At 40.4% G+C, this 21215-nt stretch overlaps 1 protein-coding gene and 1 long non-coding RNA gene across 2 annotated transcripts in view; both read left to right on the top strand.

The window, feature by feature from the left end:
* Positions 1-14875: 14875 nt before the first annotated feature.
* The window catches only part of LOC307159262, a 48798-nt gene continuing 42458 nt past the window's right edge, over positions 14876-21215 (top strand). The window contains exon 1 of the long non-coding RNA XR_013821348.1: positions 14876-14937. This is a non-coding gene — a long non-coding RNA (uncharacterized lncRNA). The remainder of the gene's footprint in view (positions 14938-21215) is intronic.
* On the top strand, positions 15228-20324 carry LOC307158287 (serine protease FAM111A-like; the record flags this gene model as incomplete). Its single annotated transcript, XM_079870721.1, has 3 exons — positions 15228-15944; positions 18292-18933; positions 19419-20324. 3 exons carry the CDS (start codon positions 15228-15230, stop codon positions 20322-20324), a joined length of 2265 nt encoding a protein of 754 aa, XP_079726847.1.

Raw genomic sequence — 21215 nt, 5'->3', positions numbered from 1 at the left:
TTGGAGCGTCACGGTAATCCTCCTGCTAAAGAGGTCTCAGTTCCAGGGGTCCCAGTTCCAGGGGTCCCAGTTCCGGTGGTCCCAGTTCCGATGGTCTCAGTTCCGATGGTCCCGGATTCGGTGGTCTCGAGTCCGGTGGTCCGGAGGCGGAGGAGGAAGAGGAAGCACGTCACGTCTGTCCAGCCAGAGACTGTTCACGTCACGTCTGCCCAGCCAGAGACTGTTCACGTCACGTCTGCTCAGCCAGAGACTGTTCACGTCACGTCTGCCCAGCCAGAGACTGTTCATGTCACGTCTGCCCAGTCAGAGACTGTTCACGTCACGTCTGCCCAGCCAGAGACTGTTCATGTCACGTCTGCCCAGTCAGAGACTGTTCACGTCACGTCTGCCCAGCCAGAGACTGTTCACGTCACGTCTGCCCAGCCAGAGACTGTTCCTGAGCCTATGTCCTCGGACAAGAGGGTCGTCACGGCCACCGAGCCTGTGTCTTCGGACAAGATGGCCGCCGCCGAGCCTGTTCACGTCACACCTGCCGAGCCTGTGTCTTCGGACAAGATGGCCGCCGCCGAGCCTGTTCACGTCACGCCTGCCGAGCCTGTGTCTTCGGACAAGATGGCCGCCGCCGAGCCTGTTCACGTCACGCCTGCTGAGCCTGTGTCCCCTGGCAAGATGGCCGCCGTCGAGCCTGTGTCTGAGCCGGAGCCAGAGCCAGTGTCTGTTCCTGAGCCGGAGCCAGAGCCAGTGTCTGTTCCTGAGCCGGAGCCAGTGTCTGTTCCTGAGCCGGAGCCAGTGTCTGTTCCTGAGCCGGAGCCAGTGTCTGTTCCTGAGCCGGAGCCAGAGCCAGTGTCTGTTCCTGAGCCGGAGCCAGAGCCAGTGTCTGTTCCTGAGCCGGAGCCAGTGTCTGTTCCTGAGCCGGAGCCAGTGTCTGTTCCTGAGCCGCAGCCAGTGTCTGTTCCTGAGCCGCAGCCAGTGTCTGTTCCTGAGCCGCAGCCAGTGTCTGTTCCTGAGCCGCAGCCAGTGTCTGTTCCTGAGCCGCAGCCAGTGTCTGTTCCTGAGCCGCAGCCAGTGTCTGTTCCTGAGCCGCAGCCAGTGTCTGTTCCTGAGCCGCAGCCAGTGTCTGTTCCTGAGCCGCAGCCAGTGTCTGTTCCTGAGCCGCAGCCAGTGTCTGTTCCTGAGCCGCAGCCAGTGTCTGTTCCTGAGCCGCAGCCAGTGTCTGTTCCTGAGCCGGTGGTGTCTGTTCCAGTACCTGAGCCGGTGGTGTCTGTTCCAGTACCTGAGCCGGTGGTGTCTGTTCCTGTTCCTGGGCCGGTGGTGTCTGTTCCTGGGCCGGTGGTGTCTGTTCCAGTGCCTGAGCCGGTGGTGCCAGTTCCTGAGCCGGAGCCGTTGGTGCCAGTTCCAGAGCCGGAGCCGTTGGTGCCAGTTCCAGTGCCTGAACCGTTGGTGCCTGTTCCTGAGCCGGAGCCGTTGGTGCCAGTTCCAGTGCCTGAGCCGTTGGTGCCAGTTCCAGAGCCGGAGCCGTTGGTGCCAGTTCCAGTGCCGGAGCCGTTGGTGCCTGTTCCTGAGCCGGAGCCGTTGGTGCCAGTTCCAGTGCCTGAGCCGTTGGTGCCAGTTACACCGCCCGAGGGGTCGTCGCCGCCCTGGCTGCCCGAGGGGTCGTCGCCGCCCAGGCCGCCCGAGGGGTCGTCTCCGCCCGGGCCGCCCGAGGGGTCGTCTCCGCCGTGGCCGCCCGAGGGGTCGTCTCCGCCGTGGCCGCCCGAGGGGTCGTCTCCGCCGTGGCCTCCTGAGGGGTCGTCTCCGCCGTGGCCACCTGAAGGGTCGTCTCTGCCGTGGCCGCCTGATGGGTCGTCTTCGCCGTGGCCGCCCGAGGGGTCGTCTCCGCCGTGGCCCCCTGATGGGTCGTCTCCGCCGTGGCCCCCTGATGGGTCGTCTCCGCCGTGGCCGCCTGATGGGTCGTCTCCGCCCTGGCCGCCCGATGGACTACCTGCTCCACTCTGGCCACCTGAAGGGTCGTCTCCGCCCAGACCGCCCGATGGACTATCTGTTCCGCCCTGGTCGCCTGAAGGGTCGTCTCCGCCCAGGCCGCCTGATGAACTGTCATCCCCTGTGTCCATTTCCTCCCATGGTCTTGGCCCTCCGTCCCTCCCCCTAATTCCCCACAGTTCTACCTCCCTCCTTTCCCTCTCGGTGTATGTGTTTTGATCTGCTTGTCTTGTCTGCTTTTTGGTCTTGCACGTTTGATGTTCTTGTCTTGTTTTTTGTGTCCCTCCTTGGGAACGCCAGGTGGCGTTCCTTTGAGGGGGGGTAGTGTCACAGTTCTGTCACCCTTGTCTGGGTTTTCTCTTGGTTTAGTGACAGAGCTGTGACACTCCCGGTTTGTCATGTGTTGTGTTAGTCTGGTCTGTTGTGAGCACATAGCTGTCGTGTTATTTCCTTGTGCCATGTGCTCTCCTGTCAATTGTCAAACCCCGCCCATCTTGTTATCTCGTTATTGTTTAATGTCCCTCACCTGCCTGCCTCGTTACCTTCCTTGTTTGTTCCCTATTTAGTCCCCCTGTGTTTGCAGTCCTGTGCTGGTTCGTTGTCTATGTTCCCTCGTGTTCTTCTTGATGCCTGCCTGAGTTCTCCCCTGTTTTTCCCCCACGGAGTTGTTTTGTTTGTAAGTTTGTTTTGTTTACTTAATAAATTCCTTTTACGCACATGAATCCTCGCTTCCAGTTTTACCCATTACGTGACAGAAAAGCCAGAAAATGTATTTTTGGCTTATGTGGATGAAAGACAAAACATAAGAGGCAAGAAGAAGTACTTTAGAAACCAGCCTATTAATTATTATTATTACAGAGATGGGGTTTGGGGCTGGGTCCATGGGACTGTTTCTGGGGATTCACTTTTTATTTTACTTACCTTTTGTCTTCTGCATTCTCTTTACCATTGTCTCCTGTTCTTCCTTCAGACTCATCCCCCAGAAATAGTCCCATGGACCCAGCCCCAAACCCCATCTCTTAAAAATGAATAAAGGCTGGTTTCTAAAGTACTTCCTGCCTCTATGTGTTAATGCTCATGGGTAGCCTAAATGGGTTCCATTCAGACCTTAACATTAAGTATTTTACTGTTATGTGTTAACAAGATTCAACAAGACATTTCCACCTGGCTAGACCCAATGTTTAGATCTGTTGTGGTATTTAGCAAATTAGCACATACATAATTAGATTATGCACCGTTTGTCCATGTTAACAAAACATTTTAAAAAACTAATACATTTTTTGTTTGTCTTGATTTAAGTAATCAACACAGTTATTTTCATGGTGATATCTAAAGGTTAAAATTTTTACTCTATTCATGTAAGAGAAAGAATGAATAGGCTATATTTGGGTCTTTTTCTAAACTTTCCCCTAATGGGATTCTTCTGGACTTTTTTTTCCTTACTCAGGACATACTGAGGATACAAAATCAGTTGAGTTAGCTTCTGTTGCAATTTGTTCAAGGTTGACCCCCATTTTGGCTTAAAATGATTGGACTATAATGCTAAATCCTGAAGTATCCCTTTAAGGTTGGCTAGTCTGTCGTAGGGCAGAGGTTCAGTTGGGTCATCCGGGACAGGAAGATCTCTTTCACTGGGAAACCACAATTCAACCTGATCATAGAACAAAACAGATGATAAACTGAACTGATAGACACATACAAATGTTAAAAGTTAATTCATGCACTTCAGTCAACTCATTACCACACAGCAGACCTAAACACACAACACAATAAAGTTCCTAACTTAAACTGAAACATCAGTATAGTTCTGTTTAACTCTCATTCTGTTCATTCAGTTTAGCACACAATTTAAAAGTAACAGAATTTTTGTGAACAATCCCTGGCATGTTTTGTAGTAACGCTGAGTCTGACCCGTCGGGGCGGTCATGCTCAGCTGAGCGCAGAGGACGTGCAGCTGTTGGACTGTGAGAGTGCTGTTTTTGGGCTTTTCCAGGGATCTGCACGGAGCGGATGCTGGACTCGCCACCACACGTGTGTCTCCATCCACGCAGAAATCAACGCTCTGCAGCACGAGCTCATGATGGATCTGAACTGCATACATTGACTAAGAAGTTAGACTGTAAAACAACATTTTATACATCATGTTATTTGTTGTACTGAATTAAGTCTATGCTAATCTTAATAAAATAAAAATCATTTGCACAGTTAATTTATTTAGCTAAATTATTTTTTTTGCTTTATATTGTGGTTTTGGGAGTGACATAGGCCTACGTTTATTAAACGTTTACCCGTTTATTTTGGATATTCAGCCATTTATAAGTCATCATTCATCTCTGCAGCTAAATGGATGAATTCTCCTCCTCTCACCTGTTCATCTCAGACAGAAAGCGAGCTCTCAGCCACTCCTCATATTCCTGTAGACCTGCTCCGCTCTCTGCTGCAAACTGCTCACGTTTCTCAGCGCATGAGCCTTCACCAGATCCAAATTTTGTTTGTTTGATTGATTTTTGTAAGTAACTGGCTTTGTTGGTTTATCTAGCTAATTGGTTAGCATGAACACAAGGAAAGATATATACATTTATTGTTTTGAATGTACAGTATAGGCTATAATAAAGACTTAACTGCCAATAATAAAATTCAAACAACAGTTAAGTAGATCCAAAAACCGATTCACACCCACCAGCCAAACAACCACAATACCCAGAGATTGGGATGTTTGGTGAGCATTCATAATTCCTTACAATCAAAAATTCGGAATATTAATCTGCGTCTGAGAATGAGAGTCATGTCAAAATAAGAGTATATGCACTATATTACATGCCAATTCATTATATATTTTTTACTCTTATACCATTAAAAAGGTAGGCTATTATTATATTGTTATTATAAAACGGCCTTCTGCAATTCAGTCTGTTTCCTGTTTCATCTCTCTTTGATATGTTGTTGGTTCATTAATATTCAACATATTATTTGCATACTGATTATTTAAATAGTACTAGTATCTATTAAGGTAAGGATATCTTTGATCTAAAATGTGACTAGTAACTAAAAAATAAGTTAACAAGTCTTAACAAGTTAAGTATAATTAAATACTAGTCACTATTGGAATAAGTACTAATAAATAAGAACTAGTATCTAATAAATAAATAAGAACTAGTATCTAATGAATAAGTAGTATATTTAAAAAGGTACTAGTATCTAAAGAATAGGCACTAGTACCTAAAAAATAAGCACTAGTAGCTAATGAATAGAGACACTACTATCTAAAAATAAGTAGGGTACTAGTATCATGAAAATAGATACAGGTTTTAAGGATTAAATGTTAAAACGGCTTGCCATAGAACGCCAATTCCACCAACTGCGTTAAACTATAATTTATTATTTAAAATTACTTTTAACATTTAAAAACAGACATTTTCAAATCCCAAAGCTTGTAATTTCTCTTGGTAAGACTGACTTACTACACCTCCCTTTATGTATTTACAGTAAACAATTATTTTTATATATTTATTTTTATAAAGGGTTTTTGGTGACTTACTACAGGTGAGATTTTGCATTATTGACCTGTAGTAAGTCAAGCCTGGTTTCTAGGGACGTACTAACCATGGCTGTAGCCAGCTGTGAGGTCACCGAGGTCTGCTCTGGTATTTTTCAGAGGTGCAAGGATATTCCACAGCATCAAGATAATTTGTTAATGGTCATAAAGTGCAAGATAAGATGCAAGTAGCTAAACTAAAAATTTCATAATTGACAGCTGTTTTAAGAATGTTAAATGACCAACAAAAATAATCAGGCAAACTAATAAATTTTTGACTAATTTTACCATTTTGAATTGAAAATAAGGCCAATACAATTTACATTTACATTCATGTATGTAATTAAAGTAACTGTAAATATGAGAGGACAAGAAACCTTAATGAAGCCTTTTTTTTCATATTGGGCATAAGATTATTAATGAATGTGTACATATTGTGAATTAATTTAATACATTTTGTTAGCATTCCTGGCAGCCTTCAGTAAATTAACTTGTCTAAGAAAATGATTTATAAAACATAATAATATCAGTTGACCCTATGTTTGCTTTCTACACTGCCAAAGACAAAAATGAACATACTATCAGTCAAAGCTCAGCTTTAGGAGGGGAAGAGATAGGGCAAGATAAAAAAACTGAGAGAAAAAGAAAGACTGATGGAGATGAGGAGAGAGCAGGTATTGACAAATAATCTACTGCCCGCTGACATTGTTTTATAACTAGTTCTTATCCATTTTTTTTTTTTTTTTGGCCTTTTCTCATGTTCTCTGTGATTAGAAAACCATGCCTACAGCCCTGACTACAACTTTTCTAACATGGAAAAAATACATACAAAATACATTTTTGGTGAGTTACAGTAAGAAAAAAAAAAAATATATATATATATATATATATATATATATATATATATATATATATATATATATATATATATATATATATATCATGTACTGTATGTACTGTACAAGTGAAATATTGGCAGAAACTCAAACAGTAATTCAGTCTGCCCACTAGGCATTTACCACAACCTATAAATATCTTTCATTGGAATTAATGATTGGACGTTCATATTTTTGGACTTTGAGTGGAATTTGCAGACGGATCCTTTAGCAGCCTAGGTGAATATGCGCTCCCGAAGCGGTTGCTTTCCACTACAAATGCAAAAGTCAAATGCTGTTATTCGTCATTCAGATGACAAATTCCCTCCAATTTCCATAATTCTATTTATTCAACGATATTATCATTCTGTTAAGATAACAATCATATTCTGTTGAGAGGTCATCTGACACTCTCACACTCACCTTAAGTGACGTGACCAAAACTCACAATATTAATTTGTTTCCACCTGTGAAACTACATAACTGGTGCCTCATGTGAGAGAAAGTACAATCATTACAGCTTTGATATTCCAGTACCAATTTGATTATAAAGCACAACAATATTGACCACAGTTATGTAAATAAAACAATAAAATTATTACAAACATAATTAAACACAAATGAATAGTCTACATCTTTTACATATGAGAATAATCCTAAAACCAGTGTCTACAGCAACTTATATAATCAAAGTCACTCATATAAGATTAAAAGCTACAAATGTTTTAAAAGACTTTTGAATTCACTCAAGGTTGATGATCGTCTAATATAACCCGGTTTACTGTTCCAGAGCCTTGGGGCAGTTACCGCAAAAGCGTCTCACTTCTAGACCTGGCCATTGTTAACTTTGGTTGTGTACAAAAATGATAGGCATGTTGGTTGATGTTCTCTGAAACACTATTTTACCTGTTGTGATGTTCTCATCAGGATGGAGCAGAACCTGTTTGAGGAGCTCAGAGGAGGAGGATCTGCAGGAAACCAATTGAAACCTGACAGCACAAACATAACCAATTATTCAACTTGCTCATTTTCATACACACCCAAAGACAAAAAAGCACGTCAAAGGAATTAAAAACACACAAAGAAACCTACTCTGCAAGTCCCAGTGATTTTCTCGGAAATCAAATGCTCTTTTTGAAAGCTAGCAAGAGTCTGTTTAACTTCACAGATTTTACAGAGTCAACATGTTTGGCATGCATGTCATGTATGGCACAACAAATATTTTGTGTTAAATTCTCAGCTGCTCTTTAACTTTCTATTTCATGTCCTATAGTCGCTGCCTGTCTGTTACATTGTTCTTGACAGCTTGGTGAAAGAGAGGAGTGCAAAATAAGATGATATCTTGTATTAACAAATATAATGTACAAAGATGAAAGAGAGAATTTGATTTAGTCAAGTTAGTTTGTTATCCACTGCATTCAAGTGCTTTTCTGTAATCATCTTCTGGCAACAGAAGGTCTACATTGTTTTTCTGCTTGGGTGAACAATTCGGCCTCTTCCTGAAGTGTTCAGTGAGGGAGCTTTAATGTTTCTATGCGTCTTAATGTAGGTAATGTGTTTTGTGTTTGTGTGCGTTGCTCTTACCTCCCATTGTCCCTTTACTTCCAGATGAAGCCAAACTAGCAAACCCCACATACACAACTGTAGTGCGCTAAAGTTACAGCAGTGACGGTTGGTGTTCACGCAGAGGAACATTATATTATGTGGCTGAAAAAGGAAGAAAATGGGTCACATTAGTTTTTTTTAGAATCCTAATTTGATGTTCAAAGATTCGATTTAAAGGATTCAATAGATCTAAGGATCTGAACATGATACAGGGATTTTTAAGGTCACCCAGATGCACCACACTTCATACTCTGTGCCCTGCTTTGACCTCTGACCTTTTACCCTCAGGATGAGAACTTGTTTGAACAGTAAATCACTTACAGGAAATGCCTCAAGTATTTTATGGCGAGTATTTTGTTTTATCATCCATTATTTAACAGACTTTAAAGTTACATATGTAATTAGGTGATGGTTGATGTGTGCAGGTGGGAAACGAGGGATGCTGGGAAGTGAAGTGTGGTAGAGGTGACAGAGCCGGTGACCGAGACACAGGTAAAGGAACATTTCACACTAGTAATTTAGAAGCGGGGTGAAACCCTGTTCTGGAGCAGGGTTAGCACTGCTTTTGCGGTGCCAAACGTGTGCAGTGTGAAATGATGCAGTATTAGAATCTTACGGCTAGATGCTTGGCAAGCGACAACCAATAACATGCCTCATATTTACATACTTCGGACATTCATGGAAACACTGTGCGTTGTAGTTTCAGAGTTTGAAGGGGGAAATGTCAAATGGTGACAGAAAACACGACAATTGGAATTAAGAAGAGACCGCTTCATTCTTACCTTTTTATAATCATTAAAAAGCTGTTATTCACCTTCATCGTGATCTCACAAAGTTCAGTTATAATCAGGGAAGCTGTCTACACAATGAATCTCTTATTGTTATAATGAGAAGATTAACACTCACCGCTCAAAATACCGGATTTTAATTATGCTTAGTTGTTCACAACCATTTTACGCCCTCTATACAGTCTGAGATGTTCTTTATTAAATTGCAAAAGTATTCTGGCAATGGATTAGAATGTGAGAAAAGCATTGGTAAAACTTTAAAGACACTTGTCTAACTTTGTGCTTCAGAGGATTATGCAAATGAGTTCCACAGAGGAAAAAAGGGTGAGCAACACTGTGTGTTACAACTCTGATGTCAGCAGCCAATAACAGTACTGGAATGGAGAAGTACCCAATTGTATTCTCCTCCTTATCGGGAAGGGATAAATGTACCTTTTCAACAGACACACACAGTTCTGAGTGTCCCGTCCGATGAGAGTTTAACAGATACAAGTTCTGAATCTCAGTCCTGTAAGGGGAGAGACAGAAACGGATCAAAAAAGTTCTGAGTCTCTGGCCTGAGCGTTGGGAGGCATTATTCATCACACCATTCACAATAACAGATGCAACACATACCAAAAGCAGAAAGACCAAGTTTTGGCCCAGAGAGGCCAGACATACAGACACATTTGCAACAAGGTTAAGCTCAGGAGGGCAAACCTTCACTTCAATGTAAATTTGTCTGCATGTTTCAGATTTTAGGACCCCTTTGGTGCTCCAGGAGAAGAGTATCCCAGTGAGCTTCATGTTCAGGGCTGTTTAACGGATTCCGGCTACTTTTCCCACTGCATTGTCATCCAGTGGAAGACGTCACCGCCATCGGACCACTCACTCAACCAGATGGAACATAAATATTACTTAACCCAACCTCTTTCCAGAGACTTTGGCAGTGTTGTATATAATCAGTGTATGATTTCCTAATTTACATTAGAGGTAATAGCTGACACTCACTAATAACAAATAATGTTTAATTTATTTGTTTGATGTATAAGATTATCTTTCCATTAGAATAACATAACTCTCATAACATAACATAACTGCCATATTCACACTCAACTTTATACTTCATGCATCTTATGCACAATTATTACAAACATATTAAACACAATTGAATAGGCCTACATCTATAACATATGAGAATAATCCTAAAACCAGTGTCTACAGCAACTTATATAATCAAAGTCACTATTATATGATCAAAAGCTAACGTAAAAAATAAGTTTTACATGACTTGTTTTGAATTCACTCAAGGTTGATGTTCGTCTAATATAAACCGGTTTACTGTTCCATAGCCTTGGGGCAGTTACCGCAAAAGCGTGGTCATTTCTAGACTTCAGTTTAGCAGGTTTCATTTTGTGTTTTTAATTCCTTTGACGTGGCCATTGTTAACTTTGGGTGTGTATAAAAATGATAGGCATGTTGGTTGATGTTCTCTGAAACACTGTTTTAACTGTTGTGATGTTCTCATCAGGATGGTGCAGAACCTGTTTGAGAAGCTCAGAGGAGGAGGATCTGCAGGAAACCAATGGAAACCTGACAGCACAAATATATCCAGTTATTCATCTTGCTCGTTTTCATACACACCCAAAGACAAAAATGCACTCCGCAAGTCCCAATGATTTTCTCGGAAATCAAACGTTCTTTTTGAAAGTTAGCAAGTCTCTGTTTGACTTCACAGATTTAATATGTTTGGCATGCATTTCGAACAGACAGAGTTGAACAGAAAAACTAGATTTAGTAGTTAATTTATCATTTAATACATGTAGTATTTACAAGAACATTATGGATCAGTGCTTATCTCTAATAGATCTGCACAACAAAAATTTTGTGTTAAATTCTCAGCTGTTCCTAAACTTTCTATTTCATGTCCTTTAGTCGCTGCCTGTCTGCTACATTGTTCTTGACAGCTTGGTGAAAGAGAGGAGTGCAAAATAAGATGGTATCTTGTTTTAACAAATATAATGTACAAAGATGAAAGAGAGAAATTTGATTTAGTCAAGTTAGTTTGGTATCCACTGTATTTAAGTGTTTTTATTTAATCAACTTCTGGCAACAGAAGGCCTACATTGTTTTTCTGCTTGTGTGAACAACTCGGCCTCTTCCTGAAGTGTTCAGTGAGGGAGCTTTAATGCTTTATGTGGTTTTTGTGTATTGCTCTTACCTCCCATTGTCCCTTTACTTCCAGATGAAGCCAAAATAGCAAACCCCACATACACAACTGTAGTGCGCTAAAGTTACAGCAGTGACGGTTGGTGTTCACGCAGAGGAACATTATATTATGTGGCTGAAAAGGGAAGAAAATGGGTCACATTAGTTCTCTTTAGAATCCTAATTTGATGTTCAAAGATTCGATTTAAAGGATTCAATAGATCTAAGGACCTGAACATGATACAGGGATTTTTAAGGTCACCCAGATGCACCACACTTCATACTCTGTGCCCTGCTTTGACCTCTGACCTTTTACCCTCAGGATGAGAACTTGTTTGAACAGTAAATCACTTACAGGAAATGTCTCTTTTTTGGTTTTATAAGCTCTTGTTTTTTAATGTAAACTTCATATCTACTGTATTTTACACTAAATACAGATTTTAACCCCAGGGATATTTCAACCCCAGGTAAAGGAACATTTCAGTAATTTTCAGTAACATTTTCAGTAACTAGTAATTTACAGAGGTGTAAAGTCCAGGGGTCAGAAAGTAAAAGTCCTGCCATATGTTTATTCCACCCATGAACTCAGCCAGGTGATTTCACTAATTAGTTCTATCTCCTGGCTGAAAAACTGTGTTAATTAGCAAATACAGGTGATTGGAACAATAGCAAGGACTTTTGCTTTCTGAACCTGGACTTTACACCTCTGGTAATTTAGAAGCGGGGTGAAACCCTGTTCTGGAGCAGGGTTAGCACTGCTTTTGTGGTGCCAAACGTGTGCAGTGTGAAATTATGCAGTATCAGAATGTCACGGCTAGATGCTTGAAAAGAGACAACCAATAACATGCTTCATATTCACATAGTACTTTGGACATTCACGGCAACACTGAGCGTTATAGTTTCAGAGTATGAAGGGGGAAATGTCAAATGGTGACAGAAAACACGACAATTGGAGTGTAGAAGAGACCATTTCATTCTTTACTTTATTCTCAAAAAAAAAAAAAAAAAAAAAAAAATCAACTCAGGATAAACTTGATAATAGCCTACAGTAAGCAACAGATAATATGAGGATGCATAATGCTAGAGCATTAATGTAAACATTTCGTCCAATCAATGCACTGACACCACAAATATGCAATGGGCAGGTTTAGGAATAGCCTACGGTTTGAAACTTCAGCTTATGAATACCCCCATGATTAATTGTTAACCTCTGGTAAATTATGGCAATGTGAAGTTATGAGTAAACGTGAATCATTATAACACTTCTTCTAGAAATGACCTAACTAATTCAAGTGTGAAAAGCCCTTTCGAGTGTTATTTGATGACCGAACAGTGAAATATGTTGTCGAATGAATGATCTTTTACTTGTTAAATTGTTAGGCTATATCTATTATAAATGTGCCTGAATTCATATTAAATTACTGCTCAATGCTACTGACATTTTGATATTATAGTTAGGATGATTTATGTTTTTTTGTGGATGACACAAATCTGCGTTTTCATTAAGCTATTTTCATTCATTATTTCAAAATTATTTGGGTTTTCGTTTGCATCAGCTTTCAACCTGTAAATGGAAAAGCAATTGTCACTTTAACAAATCATTACCTTAAATATTCCGAAATGTAATGCATTTTTAATGATTATAAAAAGCGTGTATAATTTTTGTATAATTGTATTAGCTTGGTTGACACCAGACCCTTCTCTTGAAGAATCAAGACCCTTGATCATGAGAATCAAAATCATATTATAAAATCTTTCATATGATTTTTTTTTACAGTCTATGATTGTAACTGAGAGTGGGTCTGGGGAAGGTTCATTCACAGCCCATTTCCAAAGGGGCGTCACCAACAGACAAATCGCTCAAATGCCTCAATTGCGCAATTGGATAGACCTAAAACCAATCAGAGCGAGCGTCATCGTGAAAAGCACACCTCAACGTTTGTGATTGGTGGCTCGATTTGGAAAAATTGGAAATGGGCTTGAATGGGCTCTTGGCCAGAAATTTCAAATTTGATGGAAGTTCGTCAGGGTTGCTATAATTGTATGATTTTTATTATGAAAAATATTCAATAACTTCACTGTAATTCACTGCGTGCATTGTTGCCAAATTCAGTTCACACATCACTGTTGTCCTGTTGGTTATACTACAACACTTATTTCGGAAAAAAAAAATATTTTTAATATATATAAAAAATCAATTCTGCCCAGAATTGATGTCAGGTGAGTGTGGATTGCATCAATTTGCTCTTGATCTTCAAAGTACAACGGCAAAGGCACTTGTTGGTGGAACACTTTTGGAAAAAGTGTCAAGCCACTTTCATTTCTTTTGGCCACTGATGATGGACTGTGCAGAGAAAATTGAAAATGACATTAAAAACATGTCCATGTCTCTGTAAGTCGTTTATTTCTTAAGTCGTAAAAAAAGAGACGAGTGTTTATAAGTTTAGAGAGAGAGATATTTTCATTTCCTTGCTAAAGCAAACACACACCTTTATAAAATGCAAGTTACAGAGAACTTGGTAATGAGTATGATAAAACCCACATTAAATGCACACAGCCTACATTTTAGTCCAGATCAGTAAGCTATTTTAAGAAAAATGTATATTAAGAAATAAATTAGATAATTAGATCATCTCATTTATAAGAAACAACTCAAACCAGAACATTCAAACCATATGGGAAAAGTTTTTAATGTGGGTTTTATCATGTACAGTATGACGTTGGAAATAATCAAAATATTTGAGTGAGTGTGCAGTTCAACTCTTTACTTAGAGAGAAAGATTTACATACATATATACATGCCTATTATAAATGCCTCTTTTGTGTGTTCACACCAAAAAAACAAAAAAAACAAGTTAACATATCTACTGTAATGTTGCCCCAGAAACCATGTGGAGTATGTTTTAATGCAAGCAGTAAACAGTGTCTTAGAAGAGGCCATCTCACGCAAGCTAAAGACAGACAACAAAAGAAAATTAAAAAGAAAATTAATTTTGAAAGTGAGGAGACTAATGGGCAGCTAAACCTACACGTGGTTAGCTAAGTTTGAGCAAGACAGACCGTCAAGAACTTTTTGTCTCTCGAAATAAATTATAGACCCATCCATTGATATATACAAATGAATTGATATCTACCTACCCTAGCTCTATCTAGCTAATCGTTTATAAATAATAAATGTTGTGTCATTGCTAAACAACAATAACTTCAGCAGATTATTTAACATACCTCAATTCGTGTCGCTGTACAGCCTCCCCCATACTGGACGGTGGACGCATCAGGAACAAGTTATTGTTCCTTTCGAGTTATTAATCCGGGAAGTTCGAATCTGTGAATTTATTTCCAACTTTACTCAACTACTTTAGTTTTGATTTTCTTGGTGTGGAGCAGGTGTGGATATTAGAATAAAGTTTATTTATAGGTAACTAGGTGTGCGCAGTGTTAGTAACAGAGACAGAAGCTGTCAAGTCAAGAGACACTCTGCACCATCCAGCTGATCTTTTAAATTGGAATAGGTAATGCTACGTGTTTCTGGTGAATCTTTTCATATTTAGATTAGCTTAATGTCCCTGATTAGGCCAAATTTGTCTGTCTGTGCGGAATATGTTGGCTAAATGAAATGAGCAAATGAGCTGGTCAAAAAACCTCGGGATTGCAATGAATTGTTTCGAGAAGAATAGTAGTAATGTAACTGTAGTTTTTAAGTTAACGTGGTTAAAATAACAAAGTGAGATTACAGCAAGCCTATAGACCTCTTTTGAGCAATCCTTTGTAATCACAGAGAGGCAACGGTACACAAAACTGTCGTGTGGCTGTGCATGCCTGGTTATCATTTCTATTTTCTGTGTTTAGCCAGTGCATTGCAGTTAGGCTTATTTTAATGGTAATGTTTGTGGCATGTCCATTTCAGAAAAAGCTGATGGCCAGAGACTGTGAACTTGAGATGGCACAGGCTATTGACGATGATCAGGTAAGGTCATGATACTGTAGGTCTACTTACTGTTGTATAAAAACAGAACATTATGGAGAAAAAATCTGAAAAAATATTAAATTAATGTCTAAGTACTTGAGGAAATGTGAAAAAAAATGTATACTCCACAAAAAATGTAAATGCATTTATAAATTCATCCTTATGAATTTGCACTTGAATTGAATGAATACTCACCTTGCACTTTTGTCACCCTAAATAAAGCTGTGCTTGGATTCACTTACCTCTGTCTCCTGGCCTGTATCCTGACAGAAGGCTTGACCAATACCGTTATGGATCCTACACAGCCCGCAGTCCGTGCTTCCGCGAACCCCATGACATACACTATATTCGACCAGAACGGTAAAACTTTGGAGGAATTTGCTAAAGTTTACATTAACCTTTACCAGGATGGGAGCTGGGATGAGGAATTCCTTCAACAGGAGTTCTGGACCGGGTTGGATGATCCACTCGCCCAGATGCTGCTGCTGGATGATCTCGAACTACCTCTCATCAAACTCATTGACCGCACGCTGTGGGTGTGTGGTTCATCATTCACTGTGAGAGACATCCAGTCCGATCTCCACGTCCAGCCCGATCCTCACCTCATCAGCCCCGCCGAACCTGCTCACACAGTCAACCCAGACAAACCCACAGTACCACTCCCCGCTGAACACCGTATCCTTTCCGGACCAGTGGCTGAGATCACATGGCCCAGAGCACGAAAACTGATTTCAAACAGTGCTGATCTGGCGTCTAAAGTGTTTGATCCCGTTCTGATGTCCGTCTGGGGAGCTCGCAGATCTGCTCCACGTTCCACCAAATCCACCGAGCCTGTTATCTGCCCAGCCAAATCTGATCACATCGTCTGCCTAGCTGAGCCACCACTCCCTACAACGCCCCTTCGCCGACGTAAGAGGAAGAGGACCCGCCAGGCTCGCCAGACTCAGGAGGACGTACCCAGAGTCCTCGCCCTGTCAGCCCTGCCTCGATGCCACGCCATGTTCGAGGCACTTCACGCCAGTCCAGCCGAGCCTGCACTTCACGCCAGTCCAGCCGAGCCTGAGACTGAGAGCGTCATGCCCCCAGAGCCAGAGCCAGTCGTCGGCCCAGATGTTCCGAGTCCAGTTCCGAATCCAGTTCTGAGTCCAGTTCCGAGTCCAGTTCCGGAGCAAGAGCCAGAGCCAGTCTTCGAGCAAGAGCCAGAGCCAGTCATCGAGCAAGAGCCAGAGCTCCCGTCCAGCCCAGAGCTTTCATCGCCGCTGGTCTCGCCCAGCTCAAAGCCCTCTTCGCTGCTGGTTCTGTCCAGCTCAGAGCCCTCTACATCACTGGTCCCACCAAGCTCAAAGCCCTCGTCGCTGCTGGTCCCGCCCAGCTCAAAGCCCTCTTCGCCAAAGCCTTCGCCGCTGGTCCTGTCCAGCCCAGAGCTGCTTTCACCCCACGACTCATACATTTTCAGTAACGCTGCTTTAAAATGGTGTATTGTGAAAAGCGCTATACAAATAAATGTGAATTGAATTGAATATTAATAATCATTTATTAGATTTACTTCATACATTTCTGTATTTCTGTATATATTTAATCATACATATTTTCCATTGATATTTACTCCACCAATATGATAAAGAAAGGGTGGGCAATTCACTCCTATTGCTGATCAAATTAATTTATATTAGTAGGTTAATATTTATGACTTTAATAAAATAATCCTGAAGACCTTGATTAGCTTATTTAGGGGCCTGTAAGCCGGTTTAGCTGCTAGCCAAGAAAGTTTTAGTGGGTTGCTTTTAGTCCAGTCATCAGCGTTTTGCCTGTTTATTGCCGCCAACCACTTGTTTCTCTGTTTTGTTTCTTTTGGGATACTTGGGATACGGTATAAAGATATTCCTTTTGTATGATCACGTATCTGATCGCACCCAACTGCACAGCATCGCTCGGGAATGATAGGAATATTTCGCGACGAGCTGTAGTATCACTGTAGTTTATGTACTGTCTATGAGTATCACCGGCGGTTTAGCATTTTCTATTCCGTCAAGATGGCTGCTCCAAATGGCATTACGCGGGACATCCCAAAGTGTCGCCGCGCGCCAGAGCGGTTGAGTGCACGCACTGAGACGAGAAAGGTATGTATCAACTCGTCTTAGTTAAGGGAATAACATAGTTTAATATGAAAAAACGGTAATTACTTTATTTAATTACAGAAGACTGTGTGTAATGATCTGATAGTCAGCTTAAAGGGCATTTGTTTTATAATTGGGTTGACTAAAATGGGAAGAAAAACTAAATAAATTTCAAGGTTCACATTTTATTCAGTAGGATTTTTTTCTTCTTCTAGACCTATTAAACTGTCTACCGCAGTCAAATAAGAGAAGTAACAAAAAAAACAGTAAACTGCATTCAAATCTATGCACATATCGAATCGAAATTTGATTCAAAATGGATTTTGAATAGAATCGTGACCTCAAGAATCGATTTGAATCAAATAGTGAGGTACTAAAAGATTCCCACCCCTTGTGACTAACAAGGGGGCGTGGAAAAATTGTCATGGGAACACACCAGGGTAACCAAGGAAATTAACTAGACACACCTGGGTAGACTAATCAACATGACTACAAAGAACTACAAAACATGGCATAAGAGAAGAAACAACAAAAGAGTCCACAAACACACAGAGCACATGACAGCATCTGTGTTTAATTGGAACACACTGATAAAACCATTCATTTTGCTAAATCAGTTCATTCCTTAGGTTTTATGACTAAATTATGATATTCTTATAGAAAACAATTTTTATAGAAATCTTTGTTCTTTCACAGCTTTTTTACTCTCATTGTAGATATAAAGAAAAAAGTCAGAGATGGAATGGTAATACATCAATAATATTCTGTTTGAATAAGAAAGTATCACTGATTCCGACTTGTCAAATTATAGCAGATGTTTTTGAGTGTTCTGTATTTTCTCAAGGTATGTTAGTTTCCCTCTCAGGGTGAAAAGACATTTGTTTTGCTTTGCGGCATCACGTTTGGTGTGATAGATCCGTAACAGTGCGTTTTTACCTACCTTATTATTTAAATTATTGTAGAATAATGTAGACAGTGGTACGCCTGCATTAACTTCACTGTTGTGGACATTTTTCCCAGAAAACGACGGCTCATTCATTTAAGAAAGAAGTTGAAGAGGGACCCTCAAAAGTTCTGAAGCTGGTAGATCACTTTCTGTAACACATGCATGATTAATCATTTATTACAAACATTTCTTTAGTGGAATTCATTTGAATGTTTGAATGAATGTACATAAATATATATATATATATATATATATATATATATATATATATATATATATTTCATTTAACAGGAAGCTGAAGAGAAAAAACACACTTTCCAGTTTCGTTTAAACTCTAACACCTATTCAGTTGTGTGTACAACTTCCATGACTGTGCTTGAGGCTCTTAATACAAGCCAAATTTTCAGGGATGAAAAAGACAAAAAGAAGAAGAAAGAAATACTCATCCAAAGACCCAATGGAAAAGATCCCAGAGCTGCTGTGAAGACAGATTTCCCCTGCTGTCTTATTGAAGAAGATGAGATCTTATACATAAACTTCATCCAAAAGGATGGAAATAGTTCTACAAATCAACAAACCACTGCAGATCCGTCACTCCTCAGTAAAAGAGGTAAACCTGAAACATTAGACACCTTTTGGGTTAAAAAAGAAGGAGGGCCAACAGTGACATGTTTACTGAAGAGCAAAGCTTTGAGGGAAAGTGTTCGTTATGTTTGTGTGTTTGCATTCATAGGAGAGAAAGTCAAAACTGCTCTTAAACGTGATGGACGATTCAATGATGTCATTTTCAGGAAACACTGTGCACTTTCTGAGTCTGGTACAGAGACGAAACATGAATATTCATTACCTGTAGACGATCTTGACAAAAAGACTTTCCAGGTAGTTGTTATCAGTAACAAGAATCAGCCAGAGAGTCAGGAGGATGCGACTTGTGTCAAAACTGAGCCTAATGAAGCTTCCTTCGGATGAGACGTAAAACCGAGGTCCTGACTCTCTGTGGTCATTAAAAATCCCATGGCATTTCTCGTAAAGAGTAGGGGTGTAACCCCGGTGTCCTGGCCACATTCCACACATTGGCCCTTACCAATCATGGCCTCCTAATAATCCCCTTACATTGAATTGGCTCTATCACTCTCTCTCCTCTCTCCACCTATAGCTGGTGTGTGGTGAGCGCACTGGCGCCGTTGTACTGTGGCTGCCGTCGCATCATCCAAGTGGATGCTGCACACTGGTGGTGGTTGAGGAGAGATCCCCTGATATGATTGTAAAGCGCTTTGGGTGTACAGTAGTACATATAAAAGCGCTATATAAATGCCTCATTCTATTCTATTCTATTCTTCAGATGCTGATGCGGCAGAAAATGTCGGGCCAAGCCAGAATCCCATCGACACTGAGCAAGAAAAACAACAGAGGTCCAGAAGTTCATCAGAGAAGTATCATATCATAAAAGTGTTGAGAATTTCTTGGAGGTGAAGAAAGTGAGAGAGCTCATGAGACTCTCTGACTCTGTGTGTCAGATTCGAGTCGGGGGGGAAGCCGTAGGAACCGGTTTCTCACTCTTTGACAGATTCATCCTCACTAATGCTCATGTTATTGGTATATTTACTGACCTTACGACAGTCAACTTTGCAGAGTACACAGCTGTATTTGATTATGAAGACATGGATTCACCGATCAAGCGCATACCAGTTAAACAATACATAGCTTACTTTTATGGGAAGGATGACAGTGGTAGGCATCTTGACTATGCTCTTCTCAAATTGGATTTGGATTCATCACTTGTTGATAAAATTTTTATCTACAAGTATCAACAAAAGTATCCTAAATTGCTCAGTTGTTACAGTCCAAACCCTCCTATTAAAAGAGGTCAGATCTGCATTTTGGGACATCCAGGAGAAGGGGTCAAGAAAATGGACCCCTGCATCATCATTGAGAAAGAGAAACGACTGGAGGCTGCAAATAAACACGTATCTGAGTATTACGATTTATTTCATGTTATGAAACAAAAGTCTTTGGAAGAGAAATGGGACTTTTTTGACAATGAAATTACTTATGATTCTTGTTTCTTTCATGGATCTTCTGGCTCTCCAGTTTTTGATGTAGACTGCAATCTGATTGGTGTGCACACTGGTGGATATGTGTACGAAAGAAACAAACATAAAACTTGGAGCGTTATGGAATACAGCTATACTATGCAGCCCATCCTGGAAAACATCAGAGCACAGGCTAAGATAAAAGGTTTGCATGAGATTGTTAATATCTTAGAACCCTACAGCGATAAAAGCAATGTGTCTGGGGCTCCAGATCAACAGAATCAGGCCTGAAGAGTCTTGAATGAAACTGTCCACACGTCTATGCTGATTTTTTTTGGGAAGGACTGCAAAGTCTTCCATTTTGAGAGACCTAAAATATTTGAAATTTTCACTGTCATTATAGGGTTTACTTCTTTATATAATATAGGTTTGAATGTGTGCTCAACAGTAGAAGTTACACTCTGTTTCCATTATTTTTGACATGTGTAAAGTCGTATATCTCACCTGTGGGTGTTTGTGGGTTTGACTTGTGCAAAGACTGCAGAACAGTGAACATTATTCATTTGGCAGAGACTAAAGATACAGTAATTTCTTTATTGTTCTTTCTTCATTCACAGTTTATTCTTTATTGTATTTTCTTTACATTGTTATTCATACATAGTTCTGTATTTTCAAATCATATTCATATTAATTTAACAAATCTCTCACTCGTATTCTTTATATCTATTTTTTAGATAATGTTTTTACTTTACATTTTTTGTTGAGGTTTTCTGCTGATTTTACATTGATTTATCTGAATATTTTGCTTTTGTTGTAAGCGATCATGTTCAAGCATCCACATAAATCATCTCTGAATCACACAAATACACCAAATTATTCACTGTAATATGAGACAAGAATACACAGCTACAATCAAATGCAGGCGCGCTGGAAGCTGTTTCATGCGAGGGGGGCTGAGGGCTGGGTTGGAAAATATGTGATGTCATTATGTTGTGGCTGACGACAAGACATGAAATTTCTCTGTACTGTGTGTTGTAGCCATTAAAGAAAAATTTTTAGTTTCATATTTATGTTTAAATATTATAGGCTAATGTTATTTTTTTATTAAATCAGTGTTGATTATGAAAGTGAGCATATGCAGCATGAGAACGATAATGATACATCATGAGATGGGCAATATGT

Source organism: Squalius cephalus, assembly GCF_949319135.1.
Source record: "Squalius cephalus genome assembly, chromosome: 5".
NCBI classification, from domain to species: Eukaryota; Metazoa; Chordata; class Actinopteri; order Cypriniformes; family Leuciscidae; genus Squalius; species Squalius cephalus.
The sequence above is the reverse complement of the archived record's forward strand: the minus strand, read 5'-3'. Positions and strand labels throughout refer to the sequence as shown.